Source organism: Hippoglossus stenolepis, chromosome 5, assembly GCF_022539355.2.
Source record: "Hippoglossus stenolepis isolate QCI-W04-F060 chromosome 5, HSTE1.2, whole genome shotgun sequence".
In the NCBI taxonomy this organism is placed as follows: domain Eukaryota; kingdom Metazoa; phylum Chordata; class Actinopteri; order Pleuronectiformes; family Pleuronectidae; genus Hippoglossus; species Hippoglossus stenolepis.
In genome coordinates this window covers 24,480,855-24,508,835 of record NC_061487.1, presented here as the reverse complement: position 1 = coordinate 24,508,835, position 27,981 = coordinate 24,480,855, and the positions used below count along the sequence as shown (strand labels likewise).

Sequence of the window (27,981 nt, the reverse complement as noted above, 5' to 3'; positions counted from 1 at the left end):
TAAAAAGACCTGGGAGCATGTGGTTAAATTGGAGTAAAAAACCGAGTCAAACACAGAACACTGTTCAGATGGAAAAGCTCAGCTCCTCTGAAGGACATGAATGATCTTAATGAAATTAGACAGACAGGAATAGCTCAGTGTACGATGGAGCAGTGGTCCAGGAGAAAACTACACTTCCATAATAACTGTGTGACACAACATGCTGTCTTTCCCCCAAACCTTGGCAGGTGCTGTCTCCATTTTCTTGTATCAGCTCTCTGTCATCAGCAGAATAGAGTCAGAGAGACATTTATTCAAGAGGTTTGAAGTTTGATTACATTCTTAATTAATACAAGGACTTGATTACAGCCTTGAGTCACTGCAACATCCTGCAACTCTACAGTTTATCTGGATGCACAGATGCTGTTTGTTTGTAAGAATAATGTGTGATTTTCAATCTCGTTCTTCAATCTCGAACAGCCACAATTATGAGAATACGACCGAGACTGAAAACAAGAGATTATTCATTTCATTTTCCAAGAAGATTTTAATGAGCCACACATTTTTAAGAAAAACAAACATAACGTCAAGTGATGTAAAGAAGAACAGTTCGGGATCAACTACAGCTGTGATCAAGTACAAGACAGGAAATGTGGAGAGAGATGCGTGTAAAGAAGAGCAGGGTACCAAACACAGATCCTTGGGGTATACCACAGTCAAATGAAACTGATGCTCAGCCCCTTGAATTTACTAGTGTAGTGTCCATTCCAGTCTGTTTGAATGGGCTGTTCGGTTTCCTGTTGTAATGCTGGTTGCAGCTTTCTTTCTGAAACTGTAAAAATAAAGACCATCTGCAGAAAGCTGGAGCTGCACCACCACTGCTGCACAAAGAGCTGTTCACCTGTTCATTCAAAGTTCAGTGAAGCTCGACCTCAGGAGGCAGAACCTGAACTGGAGAATCAGTGGTCGTTGTCTTGAATGACGCCGTTGCCATGATCAACAAGGTCCCCTACGTTGATGAGGTCACGGGCAAAGCAGTGGTCGTCTGCACTTCAGTGGGTCCTTAACAATAAACATGCAAAATGTGAAGCCGATAAGATGAACAGTTTTTTGAGATACGTCTTCCACACAAAGATTTATTCCATAGGTGCTGAGAACTTTCCACTGACCTGTGCCTACTTTGCTGCTCCGTGAGAAGCCTTTGAAATCATCCCTGCATACAGAAATAACCTTTTTGAAAATAATAGTTTTAGTTGCTAAACAAGCTTCTTGGGGTTTAAAATTAAAAGTTGCTTTTTACTATAAATTCTCATGACAATAGTCTCTTTTTTTTTTATCTCTCTTTTATTGGCGTGAAGTGATAGTTTATAAAAATGGGGCTTGTGCGTGAATTTTTCATTTATTTTTATCAGTTGCTATGAGCTCAAGGATTAGATCTGTCGTATAATATTGTTTGTGGACATGAAAGATACTCCCACTGCTACAAACAAAATGAAACTGACATTTGACCTGTGCTGTGGCTCCTGTTTGACAATGACTGTGGCTGTCAGTGATTCATACTGCAACGTTCCTTTAAAAGGCACTGACTGTTTTTAATCTCTTCCAGTTCATCATCCAGATTTATTTCCCATTGAAGTTGAGGAAAACGTGTGTTGTTTAAACTCCACACCGTGAAATGCATTGTTATGATATGAGCGATAAGTTTTTTTGGGGGTTGTGCCCTTTAAGATGTTTTGTAAAACATCACTGATTCTGTATCTTGGTCTTAACGCTACTTCACTGCTTGGAAAAAAAAACATGGCCACGACTATAAAAAGATATTTTGCATGAAAAATGCAGAAGTGTTTCAACCCTGATGCCCCAGTCACATCATCGCCGCTTCCACTCACACTAAACCCGGCCATTTCTTTTCCAGGAACAGTCACAGCTCACGTCTTTCGTTCGTGCTCCCGTTAGATCGTCTGCACAGCTGTTGGGCAGAGATGAAAGATTTGAAGAAAATCTTCGCTGTCAGAAGAGACGGAGAGTCGAGACGTCACAGAGGCCACGTTTGCTGGAAGAGGAGGAAACTGAATGAAGGAGACAACTGTCAAACCACTGGAGAATTTCACTTCAAACTGTAAACGTAGGAAGAAGCAGCACAGATGATAATCCGTCCGTCCCACATCAGCTGGGAGTTTGTATATGATCCTCATCTAAATTTCATCATCATCTATTGTTCATTTAAACCATTTTCTGCACTTTACATTCTGCTTTTAACAGTGAAACATGTTTAACACACCCAGTTGCTCGTTTTTTAATCTTCTTACATCTCACCTCTCTCATCTTTTCCACCTCCTCCGTTACTTTTACACATCACTAACGTTGCAGGACCGTCCAGTGACTCTTTGTATTTCCATTTCAGTCCTCGCTGTCTTTTTTAAGTGATTAAATATGCAGGGATGTTTCTTCTTTTAACCCCGTTTTTTTCATGGGTGCAGAACCTTGTCCCTGCTCTGTGTTGTAAAACTGTGGCGCCTGCAGCTGAAGTGCTTCATCTCGGTGCCGCTGGTAGTTATAAATAAAAGACATCTTGTTCTGGTGTAGTCTGGTCCGGCATCTGCCTGCAGCTGCTGCTTAAGTGATCTCTGAGGACCCCTGGCTGATATTTGGGGGACGGAAGAGAAAGACAAAGGGAGCATGTGCGACATGACATAGCAAGTACTTCTCATTCACCTGGGTGTGCAGGAGCAACGGTGTGAGCTCATGCATGTTTGTGTGTTTTTGTGTATGTATATCTATAGTTTTCCAAGCAGGGGTTAAACTCCAGAGTGATGCTCCGTGGAGCGTGACGAGAGGAGAGGTACTCAGGGACAACACAAGCCTTTCCAAATAGCACTCAGTCTGAATAATGCAGCAGTATGGAGGGAGGGACGGAGGTGTAGAGGAGGAGGGATGAAAGGATGAAGAAGAGGCAGAATCACAGGAGAGGGTGTAAAAGAGATTGTGTAGTGAGTGGGGAAGAGGAAGAGGAAGATTTGCAGAATGAAGTGAGCACAGTGAAAGGAGCAGGAGAAGAAAGAGAGTGAGAGGGGAAGATTAAATAGAGTGAAAGTGTTTAAGTGGGGAGGACGAGAAGAAGAGGAGAAAGAGGGTGGGTGGAGAGGATGGGAGAAGAAGAGATGGATGTGGCGGCAAGAAGGAAAACAAATGGGAGTTCGGGTCGGGTCGGTGAGCCCAGTCCAGAATCACAGGTGCATAGAGGGCGCCCGCAAAAACTTTATGGATTTTTTGACGGTCCAGCTGCTCACAGATGTGCTGGAACACAGAGTGTGATGGTCAATACATCACTGGCAGCTGGGAAGGAGGGGCTGGAAACACAGAGCATCACAATAACAGTAGATTACTGTATATAAATCAAGTGAATTATAATATTGAAACTAACGACCGTAGATAAAGATGGACGACGAGTCTCCACTTCATCCCACTTTACAGAAATGAAGCCAAAATATCCACCATCTTGTGCATTTTGTGATCAGGGGGATATGGATCCTGCCAATACGCTTGCTTGACCAATCATGAGTCAGTCTAAATTGTCATTTATGATGTTTCAACCCATTTTACAGCATCAAATAACCAATCAAAACGGAACTCAGCTCTTTATTTAACATAAACTTCCTAATTTTGTCCATGTCCCATCCACCAATACGGAGGAGACAGGATTGATGACCTATACAGCAGCCAGCCAGCAGGTGGTGATTGAGATGCTTTGGCTTCACTTTTGGGAGCGTGGGGAGGAAGTCCTCCATCTTTATATAAAATCTATTTAAACAGCTGAATGATACAACCTTATTGTAAGCTTTATTTTAAAGTTGTATTATGTCTTTCATCAACACCACTGAAACAGTAAAAATTATAAAAGGGACAATGGAAGATAAAGAAACTCTTAGTATTAGGACTCATCCTCTACCTCAGCTGGTTCTCCTCTCCCCATTCACAAATCACAATTTGCCTCATAGGGCTTAACGAGGCGTGACTCTGCCCTTAAACCTCGAATGAGAAAAGTGAGAGTAAAAAATGCAAAAGTGGATGTGATGTAAATACAGTTTGGTCAGTTAGGGCCAATGAATCATCCCCTTTATCCTTTCACATTAATACACAGGCACAGAGAGCAGCTTCAATGACCAAAGCTTCAAAGCTGCAGACATGAAGCGCAGGAAGAATTAAAACAGAAGAGAGAGACGTGGGAGTTATAGACAAACAGACAAAATGATCTAGAAGAGGCAGAAGTGCAGTCCAGTGCAGATTCAGATTAGAAACCTGTATTAGATGCTGAAGCAGGAGTCTTGTTGTCTATCAGCAGCTTCAGATTCACAACTGGATGAAAACCCGGAGCTTGATCTTCACAATAAGACAGGTTCCATTTCGACTCATTGATTTACGTGCAGATAATCATAAAAGTCAGTTTGTCGTTCCGCGCAACCACAAACACGTCATTGCACAATAGTTCCTCTCCCCCTTTGATTCCTCGGCCATTTTCCAGATTAGTCCAACACACACTACCGTCTCTGTCACAGCGGCGAATCCAACTCATCATAGGAAAACCACATGATAACACTCAAACTCAAAAATCTAAACGGTTCGACGGGGAGGATGGTGAAACAGCAGCGTGTGTGTGTGTGCACTACAAAGAAGAAGCATTTCTCCCTTTGATGGTTGCATTTTGGTGCATCAGTGATTAATTCACTCATTTGAAAGACTCTTTAACCTTTACTCAAGAAACTACATCTTGATCCATGGTCTCTAAAGAAAAATGGCCCAGTCTCAAACCTTGATTAAAGGCCCACTTGTCTGCAATAGTTTTATAATAATTTTGCGTTAATCCTTGACTGTAGCTGGTGGCTGCAGCACTGATGGTGACGGTGAACAAAATGCTGGAGGTCCCTTAAAGTTCACCACTGACGGCCGCTAGGAGAGTTTCCTTTGGAAAAAGAATCTGATGCAGGCCCGAGGATCATTAACAATTAACAATTTAACAATCATGTGCATCGTTTCGACTTCGTTGTCTCATACTTAGTGTAACTTTCTCTTTATTTGAAAGTGGAGTCTGCATTTTCCAGTTTCGCCGTTAATTAGTTTGTTTTGATTGGTTTTCACTTGGCAGTAAACCCTCAGTCTTCTGGAATGATAGCGAAAGTTTGCTGGAAATTACCAAAAACAAACCTCTCGGTGTCGTGCAGCCTGCAGAGATCTATTGATTCGTGACAACACAGTTTTGTCTCGGTGGAGATATGAACCCAGGAAGAGCGATCCTGCTGATGATGCCTCCAGAGGAATCGGCGCCGTCACATTCAAGCAGCAAAGAAGACACATGCCCGTGAGTTCCTATGTGAGCCCGGCCTGTGGCCTGTGGAAGAAGAATTGGGTCCCGAGGCGTTAGAGCTGATCCAGAGGTCAGGAAAAAACACTGCTGCATTCATGACAGAGCGCGAAAACTCCCAGAGACCATCATGCTTCTTCATTCTTCTCAGATTTGGATGAGGCGACTTGAAGCAGGGGCATGAAATCTTAAACTAAAGAATGCTCTGATGTTTACAATCAGGTGATTTCCTTTGGTCACACCGCTACTCAGTGATGCAGCCGTTTATCTGAATGGTGGGAAAATGGTTGCAGACTTTTATTTATCCTTCATATACCTGAACATGGTCTAGTGACCGCTGCATTATATCATTGGTATATCATACATTGTTTGAGCAGCATGACCATTCTGCTTGTCTAGATGTACAATACTCACATATACTACTCTCATTGGGAATACTGCCATCAGTACAATGATCATTGCTGCTTTTCTTTGGTATAAATACTTTAAACATTGATACGCCTCTTTGTAAATATCAGAAACTGCCTTTTCTCATGAATGTTGTAAATATTGTTATTTTTATCGTGTGCTCAGTTACACTCTGTTGCACTTCTGTCCCTCACATGTGGCTTTTCTCTGAGGTCACTATGTTTTTTATTCCCCCTGTTAAACAGATGTATTTTCCTGACAGAGGATGTTGTGAAGCCCAATGACACAAGTTGTGATTTGATGTGATTTTTCAGACAGCAGTTGTCTGTTAAATCCTGAGCTACACGAGAGACAGAGACATGGCTGAGAAATAATCCCAACAAGTGCAGTGGATGATGATGAGAATAGAAACAGGAGGAGGAGGAGGAGAGAGACAGTCTTAAAGGCCAGCAGACTTCAAATGAATCCTTATCAGATGGTTGAACAGCGTGTGAATCCTCCTCCCTCACACCTTCTCACGTTCTTCTTTCTAACCAATAGAATTTTCTTTTTAAGTCCAACACTGTTATTGGCTCCGAGCACAGACTGTGCTGTTTCAACTACTTCAATGCTTATGGAAATTAATTTGTTTTTTTGGATAGTTTACCAACTCACTAAATTGGGGGGAAAGATGGTGTCAGAGGTAACAGCTCACCTCCGTTGTCAATTCCATTACGGTTGTGTTTCCGTTGTGTGGCTTTTTGCAGTTGTGTTTTCCCATGATGTGTTTGAGTGAGGCCACAGTAACATACAGTCCACGGATCAAACCATCATCCAGCTCACACTTCTTCAACATGTCCTGACCTAAGTCCAATGTGAAATCGACTCTTCAGGTGCTGGTAAACACAAAGGATTTGTTGTGTGAAGCCTCCAGTGAGAGCACGAGGAAATGATAGAGGAAAGTTATAAACTTCAACAGCAGCAATAAAGAAAGCTGATAAAGTTAATGATGTTGTAACTAATGACTAATCCAATGCTAAGGAATCCAGAAATACAGTATCTGTGTTTCTGTGTGTCTCACTTTTCCATGTGTTTTGGACGAGGGGTTCTTTAGAGCCCAGCCCAAATCTTAACCCCACATGCATTTCAAACTGCACCTGATGATGACGGCGCAGCATCACATTGAAATCACAGTTTGGTTTCATGAATAGATCGTAATACTTCCATCAGGCTGTGTATTTGTAACATTAACACTGACAGGTAATTCAATAATTTGGAGAGTAAATTGAAAAAAACATTAATCGAGGCAACAAATACACATTTGTCAGCGATATTCAGTCTGGATGTGGGAGACAGCTTCATACTTCATACTCTGACTGTAACTCCGATCAGTAACCAGAGACATGTTCTCTGACCTCATTGTTTCAGACAGCGATTCCACCACTGACACTCTCAGGTTGATGGCCGGTTTAAAAGGCAGGAAATCGAATTTGGAGGCTTCACAAATGGAATATCTGCTCCATCAGAGGCGTAACTGGAGAGCGGAGCGGCTTCAAGCGCCGCGGAGCCACGAGAAGAGGAGTCGACGAGACACACGGAGCTGAGAAGAGAGATGATGGTATTTATAGAAGCTGTGCTTCCTGTGTCAGTGTGAGTGTGGATCACTAGTGTGTAGGATTCTAAAGTCAGTGTCGACTTCGAAACGTCAGAACAAGCTTCTGTGATGTTGCTGGTTGACACGTTCGAAACCCTTTCATCTCATATCTAGTGTAAAGAAGCGATTGTTCTAAAATTACCTGCACCAGTATTTACATGTCTGCACTGTCATGACCTGTTACAGTATTAGACACATTTCTAATATGAATTCACAGTGACAGCACCAGCAGATGGTACTGTGGCACAACAAAGATTAATGCATGACTATACACTGGTGATGTGCTGGTATTGTGGTAAAGTGATATAAATATAAATATAAGTATCCGCTTTATTTATAAAATATAAATATATTTTACAAATTGAATGATTATTGGCTCCATCACACATTTTTATATGAGGATTAATCAAACTTTTAGAGTGAAAATGGTTTATTTTGCAGAAACAAGGTTATTTGAACAACACATTGGGTTTTGATCTAACTTGTTTTATTCAGGTTTGACAAATATGCATCATGTTTAGTTCATTAGTTTGAATATGTTATAACTCATTAATCCAAATGCAATTAAAACACAGAGATGTTCATTATTAGGCTTAATATATTTCTGTCTCCGGAGGGAGAGAGAGACTTGAAATTGTCCATAAAATTATTTAATGATATTAATATAAATTATCATTGAAATGTTTATATACAGAATTATATTTTTGTCCCGATTATTGTTACTATTCAATTTATTGTGTTTATATGTTAAAAGAGTCAAGTTTATTTAAAAATCACATTAAAAAACAACTGCAGTTGATAGATGCACCGAAACCATAGAAGAAGACACAATTAAATTAAATAAAAAAAGATAATAAAAAATACTATGGTGTAAATATATCAAGAGCAGCTTCATAGCAGCTTAAAATCCTGTTTTAGTCGACCTCTCACTGTGATGAGGTGATGAAGAAGTGTGATGAAGATGTGTCAGTAAACTTTACCACAAATGTCGGTTGTGGTTACAGGTGCAACAGAGAAACAGCAACGGACCTGACCTCAGATAATCACGTTGATCTGCAGGCAGGTGATAACCTGAAACTCCATATGTCTGCTTACATGTTGACAACATGAAATAACACTAAGGTAGATTAAGATAGAATTGTGTCACGTCCCCAAAAAAACCAAACATAGCTTCTATCCTTGAAATTCAGTGTTTGCCAAAATCATTTTCACACACAAATGACTGTTTCTAAAAATATCTCTTCAATGTCCCGATGGCAGCGTTGAAAGGAAGCTCTGTAAAGAGGACAGGCCGTTTCTACAGGGTTGTTTATGTGTGACATGTAGAGGACAAAGGAACATTTGCATTTCCAAATGAAAAGCAATTTATTTCGAAGCCACGTGTTTGACGCTGTGTGTTGGTTATTACAGACGAGTCCACCTCAGCCTCTTTGTTTGTCCTCAGAGGCCCAGAGAAGATAAAACATGTGTTTGAATACAACTGATCAAAATAGGGTTTTTTACATTAGGGGGGAAAAATGGAGAAGGAAAACTAAACAAGCAAAGAGAATGTGACGGACGTACCTAGATGGAATTGATTTTGAATCATGTCACTTTAGTGGGAGTACAACCAGCACTGTGCATGGGCACAGGCCCAGGTCAGAACACGACCGCCGTGTGAAGCAGCTCTTCATGATGTCCCTGTGACACAGTGGCTCAGGGGGTAGAGCGGGTCGTCCACCATCCAGAGGATTGGCCGTACGATGTGTCCTTAGGCAAGATACTGAGCGGGCAGCATGTGAGTGACGTACACAATAAATCACTTTTCCATAAACATGGTTTCTGTCATTTACAGTAGATGTTTGCTCGAGTGTTCATTTAGTTTTTTGTTCTCTAAACATACATATTACTTCATCATGTTGCCAACCTGGACGAGTGCTGTGTTCAGACAGGAGTTAAACTAACGAGGATTCAGAAGTCACGGAAAGCAAATGCATAGAAATCCACGCACCAATTAAAAGAAAGAGTCTCTCAGTCTTTCTTTCTTCCATTTTTATTTGTTTGAACAACTTAAATATTTCATACACAGGTGGAATACATGTTCAGTTCCTTTGGGTCTGTGTTACAATACACTTTAGTCTTTGCAAAAATCCACGTAAAACAATTCACATGTTCAGCAGGTTGTGGCCCACTTCCAAAAGCAGCTCGGCACTAAGCTCCTCTGTCTGTGTGTCGTCACTGACAGCAGCTGCGTGTTGTCAGTTGATGCTCAGCACTGACTGGTGTTGTCCCCTCGTAGTGCAGAGGTGCTTTTGGGATGCCAGAGATCGTTTCACTCACAAAAATACTTCTATTTGCAATCCTGACAAGCATAAATGTCATTTGAACACACATCCGTTTATTTCCAGTGCAAATGATTAAAATGGGTAAAAACAGAATAAGTTAAGAACACAACGGCAACTGAATGTGTGTATTTATCACTCCTTGGAAAAAAAAAATCATTAACACTCATATTATCATGAGGAACAAGAATAAATGCTATGTCTAAAATGTACCGTATACTCGCAATTATCATACATGTGTGATTTTTTAGTGCAATTTCACTTGTTACACACCACAGCTTGCTTTTCCTCCCTTCTCCTCAAAGCATGCACGTGCACAGATGGAGGGTCTGCCGGGAAAATGTTAACCTGCAGGGGGCAGTTTCCGTTGGCTTTTTAACTGAAGCATAATGTTTAGGTAAATCAATATGAACACTTTCTTTAAAATGCTTCAAGTGCATCTCTAACCGGACGTATTGGACTATTTGTCCTTTTCGTAGGACAAGAAAAACTCAATTGTGATCATGTCTGAGGAATTTCTTTTTCTAACTTTTGCTGAATCACACTGTACCAAATCTAGATGCACAGTTACAGCATTACTCATTCAGCAAGTATTATTAATTCAAGAGTTATAGTTGTTGTAGTTTTAGTATTTAGTAGTTCACGACAGAATCAAGTGTAGGCCGACTTTATCTAAAAAATGCATTGATTAGCCTAGAGCTAGAAGCTAATGCAAATTGCTAAATGAATTTTAGCCCTGCTAGCAGCAGCATGTGGCCCTGATGAGGTTTCCAGTCAGTTGTGCAAGAGCTTTCAAGATCCTACAAAGTTAGCATTTAGCAGTAGCTGGGCCCCACCTTAGCTATGTGCCTCCCATATGTAAAGATGGACGCCATGACAGCTTCCCAAAAGTGAAGCCAAAACATCTGGATCGCCCTCTAGTGGCTGCTGCATCGTAGGACGTGGATAATAAAAAGTCTTCATGGCAAATAAATTATTTCCAAAGATGGTTTCTGTCCCTTTATCTAGTTCTTATCACAATGATGTTAAAAGTGTTAATTTATCCAATAAGTTTGCCATGATTGACAGGTGAGACTGACTCGCTATTGGTCGAGCGAGTCTCGATACTGAGGCCCCACCCCACGCTGACTACGGCACAGACTCTGCCTCCAAATGACATCACCAGGGCAAGATGGCCGCACCCATATCTGGTATATTTTGGCTTCATTTCTGCACAGGAAGTAGAGATGTGTCGTCCATCTTTATTTACGGATTATGTTGCCTCCCCTGGACTTTAAATACAATTTGGGCTTTTATATTCGCAGGCTAACATTCTCCTCCGGCAGTGCGTCTCACTGTGTTCCTGTCCACCACTCACAGTTGTTGTTTCCTACATTCCTATGGTCATCCATGTATTGCAATTTTGTGAGTTCTCACAGTTCTGTACATTATTGCACAATTCAACTCTATATTCAACAGTTTAAGTGTTGCCTGCAACCAGCGCTGAGGATTAATATTTTACATCCAATGGCATAATCATTAAGGATTTTTCATAATCAAGAGAATTCATATGCATTTCTTCAAGCAGGTATTCAAAGTCTTACATCAGATTAAATTCTCAAGTAACCACCCCACCATACATTGAATAAAACATAGTGAACCATGATGAAATCTTTTTAAAGACTGGCTCCCGGACAAGTATGAAAACCAGCGTCTCGTTGTCTCGACTGTTTATCGTTAAAGTTCCTCAGTCTCGACTTGTGGTCTTTGTTTCCAGATGACAGCAGCAGTAACATTCAGACACCTCCTGGTGAACGTCTTGTTTCTGAGTATTTGGAAAAATCCTGCCGCTGTGGCCGGTATCTCTTTTAGACACACATGTCTAGAGCCACAGAGTGTTAGTCATCTACAGACAAAAAGTAACTGACCTGTTTTCTATATAACTAAATATATCTAGTGATACAGGTTGTGCAAAAATGCAGCGGTGTTCATGCTTTTGTCGATGAGAAGTCTTTCTTCACACTTCAAACTTCACATGTAAATGGACAGAAGAGAAGGAACTAAGTCTCTGGCTACATGTCAGACATGTGCAGAGATTAGATGGGTCTTTAAATGTGTAAAAATCTCAAAAATCAAAGGTTCCTTGCAGGATTAAATTTGTCTCTATAGAAGAACCCCTGATATCACAAAGGTTAACGCACCTCTCGTCCGTCTCGACACATTTATCATCGTCTGAAATGCATTAATCATATGAGGAGCACGTAAATTTCCTACACCTTTACACAGACTGACAATATTTACATAACTTGTAATATATTCTACGTTGTCCACCAGTGACTTTTTTATATATATTTTTTTTTTTACTAAAGTTTGCCCCTCAATAAAAAATGTTTTTTGTAATAAGCATAAAATATGAAAAAATATTACATAGTAGATTATGTAGAGGAAGAAGAAAAATCACTTCCACAAGCAGGAACTCCCTCTCACACAAAGACTAAAGTGCTGGAGCCACGAATGCACGGTCTGCATCCAGCTGGCTGAATACTGGAGTCTAGATAGAATCATATGTCATAACACACTAGTTTTTTTTTGGGGGGGGGGGGGATATGTGTTTAATACTCAGACCAGCGTCTTTGCTGATGCTGGTAGTGTTGATTCCCACGGAGCCAGTAGCTGATCGATAGCTCTCAGCTAACCAGGAACTATAAGGTTTTATCAGTTCTTTAAAAACTAAAATCATCCACATTACCTGCAGAGATCTGTTGTATGTATGTGGATGTAAGAATGCAAATAAAGCCAAGTGTGGGACAGAGCCTGGGAAGGGCCGCGGGATCAAACTCCTGCAGAGTGGAACCACGAGGGAAACAGCAGCGTCTGTGGCCTGAGGAGAGAAACAAGGAAACAACAGATTCATTAATCACCTGCAACTCTTCACCTTCACCTGGTTTCCTGTCTGAGTCCCTGCAGTCAGCCGCCGTTACAGGAACCAATTATTCTCAGTCAATGTTTGTCAGACAGACATCAAGTAAATAAAATACCCTGTAATGTTCTGACTATTACAATATATAAATGGTAGATCTGCCACGTGCCCACATTACAGCTGCTCAATAAAAAGCACCTGCATGTCACCATGGCAATAAAATGATTATTTGATAAAGAACAGTTTCGGGGAAAAGTAGTTTGACTGAGCTCAGTTTTCTAGGAAAACGCAGTTAGCTCCTCATGTGTAGCTGTAAAGTCTGACATGGGATTCTTTTGTTTTCAACAGCCAATGCCGGCTGACATAAGAACTTATCAGCTTGATCCCCATCTTTAAAGAGTCTCCAGAAACTTTTTGAGTTTGAGTTTAACAAATGTTTTATGATTAACATCATTAGAAATGTGTATTTTCAGTAGGAAACAATGCTTCTTGTGGCTGGATGCTGCAGACAGATGGAAAGTATTTAAAGACACAATAAGACATTGCAGGTTCTGGTCTTTTCATGGGATTCGGGGACATAAACAAAAATATATAATGTCTTATATATATATAACAGATAAAGTCACAGGACTCTTACCTTCCATCACTGTTCCTCACAGCCTGCAGCTGGAAAAGCCTCCGCCTCCTGATTCTGAAACATGTACTGAAGGAGAACATAAACACACATTAAACACATTACTCTTCATGTCATAAAACAATATATAACATACAATACAGTCCATAGTATACGTGAATACAACAAATACATGTGTATGAAGAACAACACAACACTATGTCAGGACAACTGCTTCATGGTTTCCTGCAGAAGTTGTGAGTAGAATAAAGAGGAAGTAAAAATATCACAGTGAAAACCCAGAAGTCTGACTTTTAAAAGACAAAGAGAAAACAGCCCGATAACAAAGTGTTATTAAGTTAGGCAAAATGTTACAGTGTCACTTTTAACTCTGAAGCTTTTTAGTTGTGTTTCCAATTCTCCTTAATGTAGTGACATGATGTATAATTTATTACATGCAGGTATAACTAAAGTAAAATGTGCTGAACTGGTGTGAGATTCCCTCAGCGCTGCATGGAGCCAGCCTCATACGTTATCATATCTCATTACAGTGTAAATGCCACAGGTCACACAAGCTCAGCTCCTCGGGTTGGAGAGGCCGTCTCCTAGATGATGTCCCTGGAGCTGAATGAAAGGAGCACGGCTTCAACAGGAAGTTTAACCCTAACTTCCACTTTCCGTCACGGCCACCACATCCTCATATGAAAGTGCTTCTGCTGAGCTGCGCAGCACAGATGGAAGGAAAGGAAGCAGCAGTGGTGAATAGGGTAGAGGTGAGCGCACGCACACACACACACACACACACACACACACACACACACACACACACACACACACACACACACACACACACACACACAAACAAATAAAGAGTCAAACAAAATAATGTAGTGAAGGAAGGTTGTAAGTTGTCTGCTGGCCCTGAGAGAAGAGAAGACAGTGACAGACACGGTGTGAATGAACCAGCAGAGAAAGAGAAGCCTCAGCACTGGAAGGCAAAATCATTTCTCGACTAATAAAAAATAGATTTTCCCTCGTGAACAACTAGAGATCTCGGAGTCGTGCGGAGGCTTCTTGCACAACGTCTTCGGGGTATAAACGGCACGGAGAGTTTTATAAATTACCAGAGCGTGAGGCAGAAAAGGGCTGTGACAGGACGTGGAAAAAACCTGCAGCGCTCTCTAATTAGAGGGAGGATGGTGCTAACTGTCAGCTGCACACACAAAAAAAAAAAAAAAGACACAAACTCTATTTTAAATACGGTTTTACAATGAGTATGCTTTTTAGAGCGAGGACTCTGGATGATGGATGATGATAACTCTCTCTCTCTCTCTCACAGGAGCTGTTGACGTATAACGATCCAGTTTTATATAGAAGCACTTACAGGAGAATAAGGCCTTAAAAGGATTTTGTTATTTCCAGAGCTCAGCTGCAAAGAACTGTTCATTACATCTGCGCAGGTTGTGATATATACTGAGAATCCTGTTCCACCATAATGAATCATCAGGGTGTATTTTAAATAGCTAATTTTAGGATATGCAACAGGATTATAAACGAGGGACAATCATCATTTATTTCTTAAATGGAAGTTTGAATAAAGAGAATAAATATAATGATAAATTAATAATGACATTTATGAATTTGCTTGCTTGAATATAAATCACTGCACCGCATCATCGTATCTCTGACCTGCTGGGAAGGCCCTGAATTTATCAACTACTTGTTTTAATGTACATATTGATTAATTATTGTAAACATAATTTGTTAGTGGCTTCACAAAATCAAGCATTGGCCCAGGTCCATTTTGCCTGGGGCCCCCAAAGTCCCCTGAAACGCTCTTCTTCATAATTACAGACTTAATGGCTAATTAGTGAGAAACTCACAAGCTTCAATAACATTTTGACTATTAATGCTTCAACAGAGATTTTTTACAACACATCAACAGTAAAGTTTCCCCATCTAAAGGCTTATGACTCATGATAATATTGAATTAAATAACATCATGAAAGTCATTAGTTAGTCAAAAGTCTCCATGAGAACATCTTCACGGCTCTTTAGGGACACGTTTGTCACTTTGGGGAAAAACACAGCAAAAGTTAGACGGGAAGATCAATACCCCAGTCTTCTGTGTGTGTGTGTGTGTGTGTGTGTGTACGTGTGCGTAGCGTGCGTATGTGCGTGCGTGTGTGCGTATGTGTGTGTGTGTGTGCGTGCGTGCGTGCGTGTGCGTGTGTGTGTGTGTGTGTGTGTGTGTGTGTGTGTGTGTGTCGTGCGTGCGTGCGTGTGTGCGTGCGTGCGTGTGTGTGTGTGTGTGTGTGTGTGTGTGTGCGTGTGTGTGTGTGTGTGTGTGTGTGTGTGTGTGTGTGAGTCATGCAGCTGGAGCCAGGAGATGATCAGTGCAGCTCAACATGAATAATGGAAGCAGGGGGAAGCAGCTGTACTCAAAATGTAAGAAAATCGATCAATACCAGCTCCTGTGAAAACTTTGTAACTAACACATTTTCATCATTTGATTCATCTGAACGAAAACACGTAATAAAACATGTTGTTTTATATGTTCAGTTCAGCCTGGTATCCCAGCATATGGGGGGAATATTGAATCGTTTTCAGAGAAATAAGTAACTTTTTACATTTCCAACATGTGGTCGAGTTATCCAAATCATTCCTATTGGGGAATTAAAAAAAATGATATATATAAAATGCAATGAGCAGAGCTAGTGTGGTCTACATTAAAGATGCGTCTGACTGTCAATGAGACCTGAGTTGAGCTATATTGCAGAAGGATTGATTGCACGTCTTCAGGAGTTTGGACTTTGAAGTTGAACTTAACAGTTTAAAACTTTTATTCTTCTCTTCTTGGAGCCAAACGTGTGAAACAAGGGAAGACGACTCTCTGTCTTTCACTGTTTTGCTGAAAGTTCTGCAGAGCACCAGGGACAGAAATAATCCTCATTCAGAAAACACTGTATTTCTCCTGGTGCCACCACTGGGGCTTTTAAACATGGGACTCTCTGTGAAAACACTTTTGTGACCATAAACTGTAAATAAAGACGTGAAGCCAAACTCATGATCGCCCCCTAGTGTCTTACTGCAGTATAGCTCATAAACCTCACCTCCTCCATGTTAGCAGAAGGGGTTTGGACCAAACTAAAAAGTCAAAGTACACGTTTCTGGTAAGTTTGGTTTTAATTAATTATTTGATGGCATAAAAACGATGAGAAACATCATGATTGACAGCTGAGACTGACTCGTGACTCGTGACTCGTGACCTCGACACAACGGCTACAACGGGAGGAAAAGAAAACGTGCTGGCCGTCTTTCAGGAGTAGAAAACACGTCCATGTCGTCCATGACGTTTTCAAGAGACAGTTACTTTCTGATATTCAGGGTCAACGATGAGGACAAACACAAATTCACAGTGTGAGTCATTAACTCACGGAACCAATTTCCCGTCTAACGTCTCCGAAAGCTGTTTAACACGATGCAGCAGATGGCAAAGTATTTTCAGAGAGGTACCGTAAACTATTAGCTGGGGGTGAGAGAGCTTTTCATGGGGTGAAGTGCATGATAAACTATTAGAGCCCCACAATATATCAAGAGCAGCCTCATCATCCTGTCTCTCGGGTGCAAGGTGGATAGAAAATTGGACTTCAATGACGCTATTGATTCATTTGCCTGCACAGAGTGTTACTTATGGGCTCTGCAGGTACAGACTGTGAACAGGGGGTCGGAGGGCAGATGTGTTTTTTTTTTTAGCTGTGACCCAGTTCTGGATCCTGAATCTATGAGTGACATCGGAGAACGTGATCGTCATCCACAAGCACAACTGACTCTGTTCAGTTTGGTAGAAAACCTCCACCTGGTGGTGTGTTTCCACTCTGCAGAAGAGTTAACTACAGCATCCATGTTAATCAGACATGTGTCTTTGTGCCTTAACGTTGACTCTGCATCAGAAAACAGAGCAGCTTCATTTACCTCCTTTAAAGCAGCAGATGTCTCGATGAGGACAGTTCCACCAACATCCTGTTCAAACACATTTCTGGATGATGACCAATGTTACTAAAAATACTGGATCGCTGTCTGATGGAAGCTGTGGAGTTTGGTGACTGGGACTTGTGGACGTGTGACTCAGACGGTGCCTGCACACCAACGCAGCCCCATGTGTTTTTCAAGCTGTTCATTCTAAATGCAAAGACTAAAGGTGCAATGCAGGGAGATCCCCCCCCCCATTCATCCAACACATCACTTCTGTGCAACAGCAGATGACACATGTGTCAAAGGGTTGAGATTTGAGTATAGTATATTTTTTTATTTTGATGCTTGATGAAATAATTATGTGTAACGTGAACGGCGTTGCTCACAGTGATGAACCCACAGAGAATGATCTAAGTGTTTCAGCTTCAGTTGCTATGGCCACAGCTTCACTGTTTTCAGTTGAGTATCAAAGCTCTTATCAGTGTCAGCTCGGGTAACCCCCAGCACCAAACAGCCAACAGACAAAACTAGCTAGTGAACACAACTGAGCATTTAGCTGCTAAAGAACCAGATATTTTCTTACAAGAGTGGGTGGAGACCAAAAACAAAGCAAAAAAGCGGGAAAATATTAGATTTAAACTCAACAAGTGGACAGAACGATGATTGTTTGATGGCTCACATTCACCATAACAACCGTATATATGATAATAATATGTGCTGTGTTGCAGTGCCCCCGGGTGGCCAAAAGTTCAGTTAGTGCAAGTTGAAAGAAAGTAGTTTTCAACAAGAGGTCTCTCAACATCCAGAAGACTCATCTTTTTAAGAGGTAAACCAAATCCCTGAGTCTGATGTTTTGACCATCTATTCTGTTAATGGGTCTCCACACGAGGAGGTCGTCCGCCCTTTGTTTAGTCCTTAATGTTCTTGCTCTCGTTAATTATTAATCAGTAAAGAAACAGGGAAAATTGCATTAAGATTAAAGGTGGAGGTGGTTTAGTGTGAAGTCATCGTTCTGCTCCGTTGTTATCTTCATTAAATGGTTTGGGAAATTATCTTTTACATCGCGCTTTTATTTTAAATAAATTATGATCACCACTTTTACTGAACAGTTATGTTTCACCCTTTCACACACACACACACACACACACACACACACACACACACACACACACACACATACACATAGACACATTGCATCTATAAGCGCAGCACTTTCTCCTATCATACATCAATCACACACTGCGGTGAAGGCATCAGGAGCAATTTGGGATTTAGTATCTCGCCCAGGGATGATACAGCTTTGCAGAATGAAAGAGACAGGGATCGAACCACCATCCTACTACTTTGTGGACAACCCGCTCTACCTCCTGAGCCAAAAGCACCCAGATACATAGCAGAAACTTTGTGACTTACTGATTTGAGGTTGGACTCCATCTCTGTGAAGTTCCACTCGGTGAGAGGTAGGTTTAAACTGAAGGGCTGCAGAGGCACAGGGGAGACGATTCAGGTCAGTGTTAAATAATAGATCACTTAAATGTCTGCTGTGTATAAAGAAAGGCAGATAAAAGTACCGGTTGGAAATTTTAAATATCAGTTACTTGAGGGCAACCTGCCGCCTGTCAGAGTGTTTCTATGTGTGTGTGTGTGTGTGTGTGTGTGTGTGTGTGTGTGTGTGTGTGTGTGTGTGTGTGTGTGTGTGTGTGTGTGTGTGTGTGTGTGTGTGTGTGTGTGTGTGTGTGTGTGTGTGTGTGTGTGTGTGCAGGTTTACTGACGTCCATCACAGCGCTGGTCCCAGCTTCCACAGAGCTCTGCTGGTGGCTCCTGAGCAGCAGCTGCTGCAGCTCCTCCAGGCTCATGTCCACGTTCTCCACTGCATCTGAAACCTCCACCCTGCACACACACACACACACACACACACACACACACACAGACCAAGACACACACACACACAGACACACAGAGTTGTATATAATTCATAAACACACACACAGATCCTTCAAACATGTGAAAGTTGGTGTGCGTTCACCTTACCTGTCCAGAACCGGCCTCTTACCCCTCCTCTCCACCACAGAGGCCGCGGAGCCCCTCCCCTCCAGAACAGACTGGACCATTGCCACAGGGAGGACGGGAGGTTCTGAGGAACACACCTCACAGGTGGAGGTCAAGGCCACGGCCTCTCCTCCACCCACACCGCCTCCTTTCCCTCCTCCTCTCACTCCGGGACTCACAGGCTCCTCTTTGATGAGCATCATGCACTTCTCCCTGTTTAATGGAGTCAAACACTGTGAGACTAAAGTGTGGAGGAGCGAAACTGACAAAGTTAAGAATACATAAATGAACAACTTCGATCAAAAACAAATAAATAAGTAAATGCCAAAATAAATACTTGAATACATGAATAAAATACATACAGTTTGGTAATGAATTGGGCTACTGATACATTTATACATGTATTTACTTTTTATTTATTTCTAAAGTGAATTATTTATTTCTGTATACCTACATTTATTTTTTTAATTCTGCATTTTTTCCCCATATTTCGACATTTGCACATTTATTTATTTCCATATTTCTACATTTATTTATTTCTGTAATTCTACACATACTTTTTCAGTATTTTTACATTCCCATATTTATTCATTTCTACATCAATGTGTTTCTACTTTCCTCCATTTAAATCTGTTTTTCTACATTACTAAATTAATTTATAACTAGGTAGGCGGGGTTAACTCAGCACTTTAAATGTCACAATATCTTGGACAAAATACTTTTGATGATGGGAAATATTAATGTGACTCTGCATCACCCACCTCGTCTCATCGGGTTGAATCTGCAGCGCCATGCTGGCCTGAGACATGTCAGTAACGTCTGATATGATTGGTCCTCCTGTCAGACCACTAGTGGAGCAGGAAGCCGTGTCACTGGATGGCTGAGGATGAAGAGGAGGAAGACTGTGATTCAGTTTTTTTAATAACGTTGTGTGTACGTTCATACACATGAGGCCCTGAACCTGTCGCTGCACACTGCTTCCCTCTAGTGTTGATATAACCTCACAGCTATGAGGACTCACTGCAGGAGGATGTTAAATTAGTTTTAATTCTAAATAATAATCACTATATCAGTTTTCAGCTGAACTGTCTTGAGCTGCTGAACAATGTGATTCCCTCCGTGTGTGTAACTTGTGTTATTTCTCACCGACTGAATGTAGAAGGGCTCGTGAATGGGCTCCATCGGGTGACTGTGGTTGAACTTGGAGGCCGGAGGGCTCGGAGAACCATCGTCCAGCATCAGGGGCCTGGGGACAACATCGGTCCTCAATCAGTGAGTGGACGACAACATGGTGATTGTGGGTTTTTAAGAGTCAAGAGACGCTAAACACAGATTGTTGGTTGTTCAAATTTCTTCAGCACTTTGGTGGCGCTCCAGTGTGTCGTTCCTTTCTCATGTCGGCCTTGTTCACAAAGCTGAACCAGCATTTTACACACACAGGCCGCAGCAGGGTCACGCACTCTGCTCTGCCTTCCCTGTGTGTCAGCGTGCGTGTGTTTGTGTGTATGTATGTGTGTGTGTGTGTGTGTGTGTGTGTGTGTGTGTGTGTGTGTGTGTGTGTGTGTCTGATTCAGCACTTGTCTCCATTCATAGCGCTCGTTGCGTTAGATTGTTCAGTTTGTCAGCTGAGCCAGCCCTTCCCTCTGCCCCACTGTGGCCCTGTTTGTCTCACTTTGTTGATTGCTCCAATGTGTGTGTGTGTGTGTGTGTGTGTGTGTGTGTGTGTGTGTGTGTGTGTGTGTGTGTGTGCGCGTGAGTATATGTGTGTACTCACAGCTTTCTTTTTAGGCCCACAGTACTGGGTGTGTTGGATTGCATCTGGCTGAACAGAAACTGAATCAGCTGGCAGGGAGAGAGAAAGCACAGCATGAGTCAGCATCTTCGCTCTGTCTCATATACACACAGACACACACACACACATACAGTAAGTACACACTGAAAGTAGACACACAATTTCAAATTATTATCTGCTTGAAACATAAAAGCAGGAAAAGGAAAAATACTGCATCCACCTGGTATCATGTCATCGAATGTGTTTGATATTTGAACCTAACATGGAATCTCCATCTACTACAGTTGTAAAATGGAGAAAGTACAACTGGAAATATCAGAACACCTGAAACCAAGCATCAAGATCTCACGACGAAAATAAAAATACTATCCAGCCACTTCTGAGGGGGACTGTGGATATCTAAGTAGATGTAAAAGTAGTTCAGAGGTAATAGTACAGAAATATTATTCTGTTAATCATTCAGAGTAGATGCACATATATGCATTTACAGTTGTTTGCTTCCAACAGTGCATGAGACCCTCCACACACACACACAAACACACACACACACACACACACACACACACACACACGCACACACACACACACACACACACACACACACACACTGACCTTGTTCATGACTTTCTGTTGCTGCGTGTGGTTCTGCCTCAGTGACACCACCTCTCTCCACAGAACCTCGTTCTGTCTGCAAACAAGGAGACGACACAGGCGGATGAGAGCAGAAGGACAAAGATATAAAATAAAACCAATGTTCAATAGTGTTTTTAAGTCGTTGTAAAAGTAGATTTCCATCGTCTCGAGGTAACGTTGCAACAAAAAATGCTCCTGACGACTTCTCCTGAAACCAACATGCTCATGGGTGCTCATACGGGCAAAGGTGCATTCGGTAATAACACAACACGACAAGTTGTGAAACACACTGCGCCACTTTACACTGGACGTGAGATCGGGCCCGAAGCCTCTAGACCCAACTGACACGAGGGCAGGCATCACACTTTGCTCCCCTTGAAGATGTTTTCACTTTAGGAGGCGAATCCAGAATAAAACCAAACAGGTGTTGGTATTATTCCCTCTGGTTTAAAGTTAGACCCTCGTCACATTTCCCTTCAGGCAGATTGAGGTGTATAAATCTATGAAAGGTCAGTTTGTAGTTTTAAATTAACAAGTTCTGCAAACAGCTGGTAGGTGGACGAGCCATCGAGCTGAGTTTACAACATCCAGGATGCAACCATCACTATTCTAACTCTATCAGATGTGAGATGGTTTCAGATTCAGACTTTCATCCATTTTTAATTCCAACGATAAAATAAAAAAAGACAGTGCCTGCGGTGGAAAATTTTCTCTGACCATTGTTTATACCTGCATGAGCACGTGCACACATGTGTTCATGCTTTCTAAGAATGTCATGTGTGTGTGTGTGTGTGTGTGTGTGTGTGTGGTGAGCAGGTGAACATTCTCTCCTCTCATTAGCAAACAATGCTGAGCACAAAGCAGCTCCATCACACAATGGACACACTGCAGCTATTTTCAGCAACAATAGCTTCTAGAGAAAAAGTCAGTTCATCCACCGGGTTGATTTGTTCCAACTTAGAAAAGAGGAATAACGCACGGGTCCATTTCTCCCGGAGCAGCAACGCATCAGGACTTTGTTTTTTTCTAAAGAAGCTAAAAGACAAATGTGGCGTTTAAAGGCAGTTTGTTGTTGTTCGGGGTTTAATGTGTTTCTTTTTAAATCGTATTAAAAACATGAAGATAAGAGGATTTCCTGTTGTGTTAAAATAAGGCTGCAGTTTCATAGGATTCAGTAATAATAGTAAAGGTTTAGAGACCAAAATACTGCAGTGACTTACTGTTAAACAGGATTACAATTTAAAAAAGTAAAAATAAAATTCAGTTGAATAATCAGACTCCTGAAACATTTTGGCCCCTCGACCAAACACAGCTTTTAGATTATGTTCTAACCTTGGACCTGTGTCAGTCAATGTTATTCAGATATATTCACCGTTATAATAATGTACAGTAAAGCCTCTGAGGATCTTCAGTCTCCTGCTTGTTAATCCAGTCCTGTTTCACATCGGAGAATTAAACAGTTAACGTTAATGATCCTGTTCAGATGATCGATGAACCACTTTACTGAAACAACTGTGACTTGAGCACCTGGATCGTGTTTTTCCAGTTAAGCCGAGAATTCAAACCAGTAAAGATTAACATCCAAACAGCTTTTCCACTGTGACAGACTAAAACATCTTATTAAAAATGATCCTGCTGTAAATTAAACCTTGACTGTGCTTGTGTCATTACCACATCTCACATGTTTGATTCCCTGAGGGGCCACTACCACTCTCTCATTTAACCATTAACCACAGCAGGGACTGCACCGACTGTTTGGTATTTCCCTGAGCCTAAAAATGGCTTTGTCCATCTGTGTGCTGTTTTTGTGGCCAGAGCAGAAAACACTGACTCACTGTTTCATGTCCTGCATCTGACACTCCATGTTGTCCTGTTGCGTCCTGAGGAGCTGGACCTCATACAGCAGTTTACTCAGGTCCTCCTGACGGACCTTGGTCTCCTCACTCTTCACTATGGAAACCTGCAGACACAAAGAACAGCCTGATTGGGTAAATTATTCTCTTAAAGCACATGTACAACCTTATATTTCCACTTCTGTGTTTGTGAACAGAGACGTCAGAAGCCAAACTAGCACCGTGGCTCTAAGGTCTGTCCACTTCACAGACATTGATGGTCCCCAGAGGATGAATCCTAATGACTTTGAATCGCTTGACAACCCCTGAATTGATTGCCATGAAATTTAAAACATCCGGGGCATTCACGCTCCCATCAGGATAAATTATAATAAATCTGATAATCTATTCTCATTTCATCCAGCACAGAGTGTCCATTATAAAAATGTACAGTTCCTATTGTAAACTTTGTAAAAGTGATTGCAGACTTAATAAAAACAATTTACTTGGTTTTGTGTTTCAGGTTTGTGTCGAACATCTGTGCAACTGAATCCTTTTGGCTTTTACTTTTCAACCATGTCAGCCTAATGGCTTTGATTGTTATTTTTACATGCTCACGTTACATGAGCACTGCATTCAAGTTAAGACACTGCCCCAATGTGTGTGTGTGTGTGTGTGTGTGTGTGTGTGTGTGTGTGTGTGTGTGTGTGTGTGTGTGTGTGTGTGTGTGTGTGTGTGTGTGTGTGTGTGTGTGTGTGTGTGTGTGTGTGTGTGTGTGTGTGTGTGTGTGTCCAGACCTTCCTCTTGATGTGTTCCAGCATGTGTTCGTGTCCCTGGAGGAAGTACAGATGTTGGAACTCTGTGTCGTCTCTCTCTGGCTTCACCAGACCGCTCTGCTCAATGTTCACCACCTTACGGAAACCATCTAGGAATAAAGAATACGGTTTGTAACAAAGACAAGAGAAGAGGAGTGGAGAAGAGGAGAAGAGAAGAGGAGAAGAGAGGAGAAGAGGAGAAGAGAGGAGAAGAGAGGGAGAGAGAAGAGGAGAAGAGAAGAGGAGAAGAGAGGAGAAGAGGAGAAGAGGAGAAGAGAGGAGAAGAGGAGAGGAGAAGAGAGAGGAGAAGAAGAGAAGAGGAGAAGAGAGGAGAAGAGGAGAAGAGAAGAGGAGAAGAGAAAGAGAAGAGAAGAGGAGAAGAGAGGAGAGAGAGAGAAGAGAGGAGAGAAGAGAGAAGAGGAGAAGAGAGGAGAAGAGAAGAGAAGAGGAGAAGAGAAGAGGAGAAGAGAAGAGAAGAGAAGAGAAGAGAAGAGAAGAGAAGAGAGAAGAGAGAAGAGAAGAGAAGAGAAGAGAAGAGAAGAGAGGAGAAGAGAGGAGAAGAGAAGAGAGGAGAGGAGAGAAGAGGAGAAGAGAAGAGGAGAAGAGAGGAGAAGAGAGAAGAGGAGAAGAGAGGGAGGAGAGGAGAGGAGAAGAGGAGAGAGAGAAGAAGAGGAGAGGAGAAGAGAGGAGAAGAGGAGAGAAGAGGAGAGAAGAGGAGAAGAGAGTGTATGTACTCACACATGTTGAGCTGTCGAACGAAGCTCGCCATGTTATTGTGTTTAAAGTATTTTGGCAGAACTTCTTTGGCAAAACGTCCCTGATCAAACACATGGAAACTGGTCCCGGTCTGAAACAGAGAACAGAGACACAGGTGGAGAGTTAGTTTCCATCATGTCTCACTGCACAGAGCAGAATTTAAATGCTGGACACGGTTAAATGATCTTTCTTTAATCAAATTTACATTTACGGTCAAAATAGTAACTTCAATTGTCTGTTTTTTTTGTTAAGTAAAGCTCAGTCCTCGACCGAAACACAAACTGGTCGATGTAATCATTCTGAACATCAACCAAATATCAAATGAACCACCACATTTTCCTTTTTTTAAATTGCGCTACAGCACAAAAACAAATAAAAAGATGTTTCATGTCTTTTATCATAGAAATGGTGCAGAAAACTGTGTGGAAACCTATTGTGTAAAACATATTTAGAGGTATTTAAAGTCAAGCTACCTTATTTCAAAATGAAACCAAAATGAAGTCACCCAGCTACACTTTGAGTTTAAATATATAATTAAACTTCTGGGAGTATTCGGGGGCTGGTTGGTACAGAAGTGAAGAAAGAGACCTTCTCACTAAATCACCTCCTCTGAATCAAGTAGGATTCCTTGTTATTCACACACCTGGAAAAGCCATGAATTTCTTTTTAAAAACACCAAATGTGCTTCAGTAGCTGAGTTACACCTCGTTCACGATCACTTCTATGTAACTTTGATTAAAAACTAAATATGGTCAGAGATATAAAATGTAAAGACGACAGTCAAAGTGAAGATCTCCAGGTTAAAATAAGAAGATAGTTCTGCACTGATGTAAAGGATCTATACACACATGATAAACAGCTTCTTCTATGGAAACATCAAATCCCCAAAATTAAGTTGACTCACATCCCAAAATCAGATCTGCGATGTTATTAATTCACATTGATGACGGTGATTATAGTGTTCATGTCAATATAAAAGGGATTATTGGACTGTTGAACATCAGATTAAAGATGATTTGTGCACTTCTTGGATTCTAAAGACAGAAAAACGTCTCTGATGTTTCACTAATATCAGAGGATTCAAGAAAAAATACAATTTAGTTTGACTTTGAAATTTAACCAAAGCTGAGTCGCTGATCATTTCTTCATTTTGATGAGTCAACACAACTGTAGGTGAAGTCATGTGACGTGAGTGATGACAGGATGTTTGTAAGGTGGTGATTTATGTTTCCCACACGGTGTCACATCTTTTCATCAGCAGATATATCAGCTCAGTCAGCCAATCAAACTCTCTCTCTCTCTCTCTCTCTCCCTGAGTGATGAGTCATGCTCTCTCGCCCGGTCAACCTCCGCCGCTCTGTTTTGCTCTGACAAAGCTTGTAAATGCATTTTTTAATTATATCTAAAATAACACTGGTGCTAAATGTATAACTTAACTTTATGACAATTTGTAATAAGATGTTTTTACTCGTGCGTGTTTAGTGACGATGCGACGGCTGATGCTGAACTCGTGGGATCGGACAGCTGCTGTTTTGTGTTTGCTTCTTTTCAAACCGGAGCAGAGAGGCAGTGTGTCCTCTCACACTTTACTAATGCTGCCTCACCTTCACATTCTACTGTCAGCTGAGTGTCCGGGGTCAAAGGTCAAAAGGAAACTACAATAACATCATCAGCTTTGTACTTCAACAGAGGACGCACATGATTTTAATGGATCCCTCACACAACATGAAAAGCAAAACGTTGGGTTCATAGACACATTCTGAAGCGTTATGACGGACGGACGATGAATTGTTAATGAATCCATTATTATTCTATAAACCCTCCACTTGAAGCTTAATAGAGGTTTATATACTGTATATACAAGTATTTTTACATTATTGTTTTGGTATTTTTACATGAGGAAAGAATCAGGCCACTTCTGTTCTGCACATCCTCCATCTGCACTAAAGCCGACCTGTGGTCCTCAGATGTTAGAGTCTCTAGTTAAACTCCTTCCAGAAAGGCAGCTAGTTATTAATCTAAATGAAAACAGTGACACCCTGGTTAGTGAACTATAGATCATCTCCTGTCGGACTGTGGAATTACTTAAAGATCCTGCAACCATCAATTTAAATTAAGGTAAATGCAAATAGATTGAAGACACTGAAGTATTAGGGTTCCTCTTTCTGTGAGAGCCTCAATTAATCAATTAATCAATCAATCAATCAGCCTGAATCCATCTGTGGCCTTGTTTTGAAACAGGTTCCTCAGGAGTAAAACGGTCTTTAGTGTCTCCAAATCATATTATTTCAATATAATTGTATTAATTACAATACTTATATTATCTTTTAGGTTCGAATCCATTATTATTTGTATTTGTTTAAGTCTCTTATCCTCATAAAGTTTGCCGTTTATATATTTTTGATCTAATGAGCCCAGAGAAAACGTGTCATTTTCACCACAGCTTTCTTCCTCGTGTCATGGATATATGGAAAATCTTCTTTTTATTTTTAAAGATACAAAACTGTTTCTTTTAAAAAGGACGACTGTGTCGAGTCACAGTTACTTTTTGATTTGTTTGTTACATTATTGGTACAAAAATGATGAGGGAATCCAGAGAGTGTGTTACTGTGACTGACGGTTCAGAGGACTTTTACATTTTATGATGTTGTTGGAACACCCTGGTGGAAACGTAACCCTCATGACTACTTGTTCGGTGTGTGCACAGTGTGTTGTGACTCACAGCGCTCCAGCAGATCAGGTGGTTGGTGTCCGGATCCTCCACCAGCGTCCACAGTTTGGTGAGAAAAGCCGGAACGTTGCTGGCGTAGCTGCCGTCTACACCCATGGCCCCTGGAGACTCCTGCATACTGACACCTGTCCACTGCCAAGATGTTTACAACAGGAAACCAAACGTGTGTGTGCGTGCGTGTGTGTG

The 27,981-nt window shown here is 41.3% G+C and overlaps 1 protein-coding gene and 1 long non-coding RNA gene across 2 annotated transcripts; both read right to left on the bottom strand.

The window, feature by feature from the left end:
• Positions 1-544: 544 nt before the first annotated feature.
• LOC118109962 lies at positions 545-2,517 on the bottom strand. Its single transcript, XR_004696877.2, has 3 exons — positions 2,296-2,517; positions 1,869-2,048; positions 545-1,041 (listed from the first exon to the last, which is right to left on the bottom strand). It is a non-coding gene; the product is annotated as an uncharacterized LOC118109962 (long non-coding RNA).
• Positions 2,518-13,242: 10,725 nt separating this feature from the next.
• Positions 13,243-27,912, bottom strand: hsf4 (heat shock transcription factor 4). Its single transcript, XM_047339987.1, has 12 exons — positions 27,787-27,912; positions 25,047-25,155; positions 24,291-24,418; positions 23,497-23,621; positions 21,641-21,716; positions 21,011-21,078; positions 20,383-20,482; positions 19,998-20,116; positions 19,219-19,449; positions 18,960-19,077; positions 18,601-18,666; positions 13,243-13,302 (listed from the first exon to the last, which is right to left on the bottom strand). The coding sequence occupies exons 1-12, from the start codon at positions 27,910-27,912 to the stop codon at positions 13,243-13,245; spliced, it is 1,326 nt and encodes a 441-aa protein (XP_047195943.1).
• Positions 27,913-27,981: the final 69 nt, after the last annotated feature.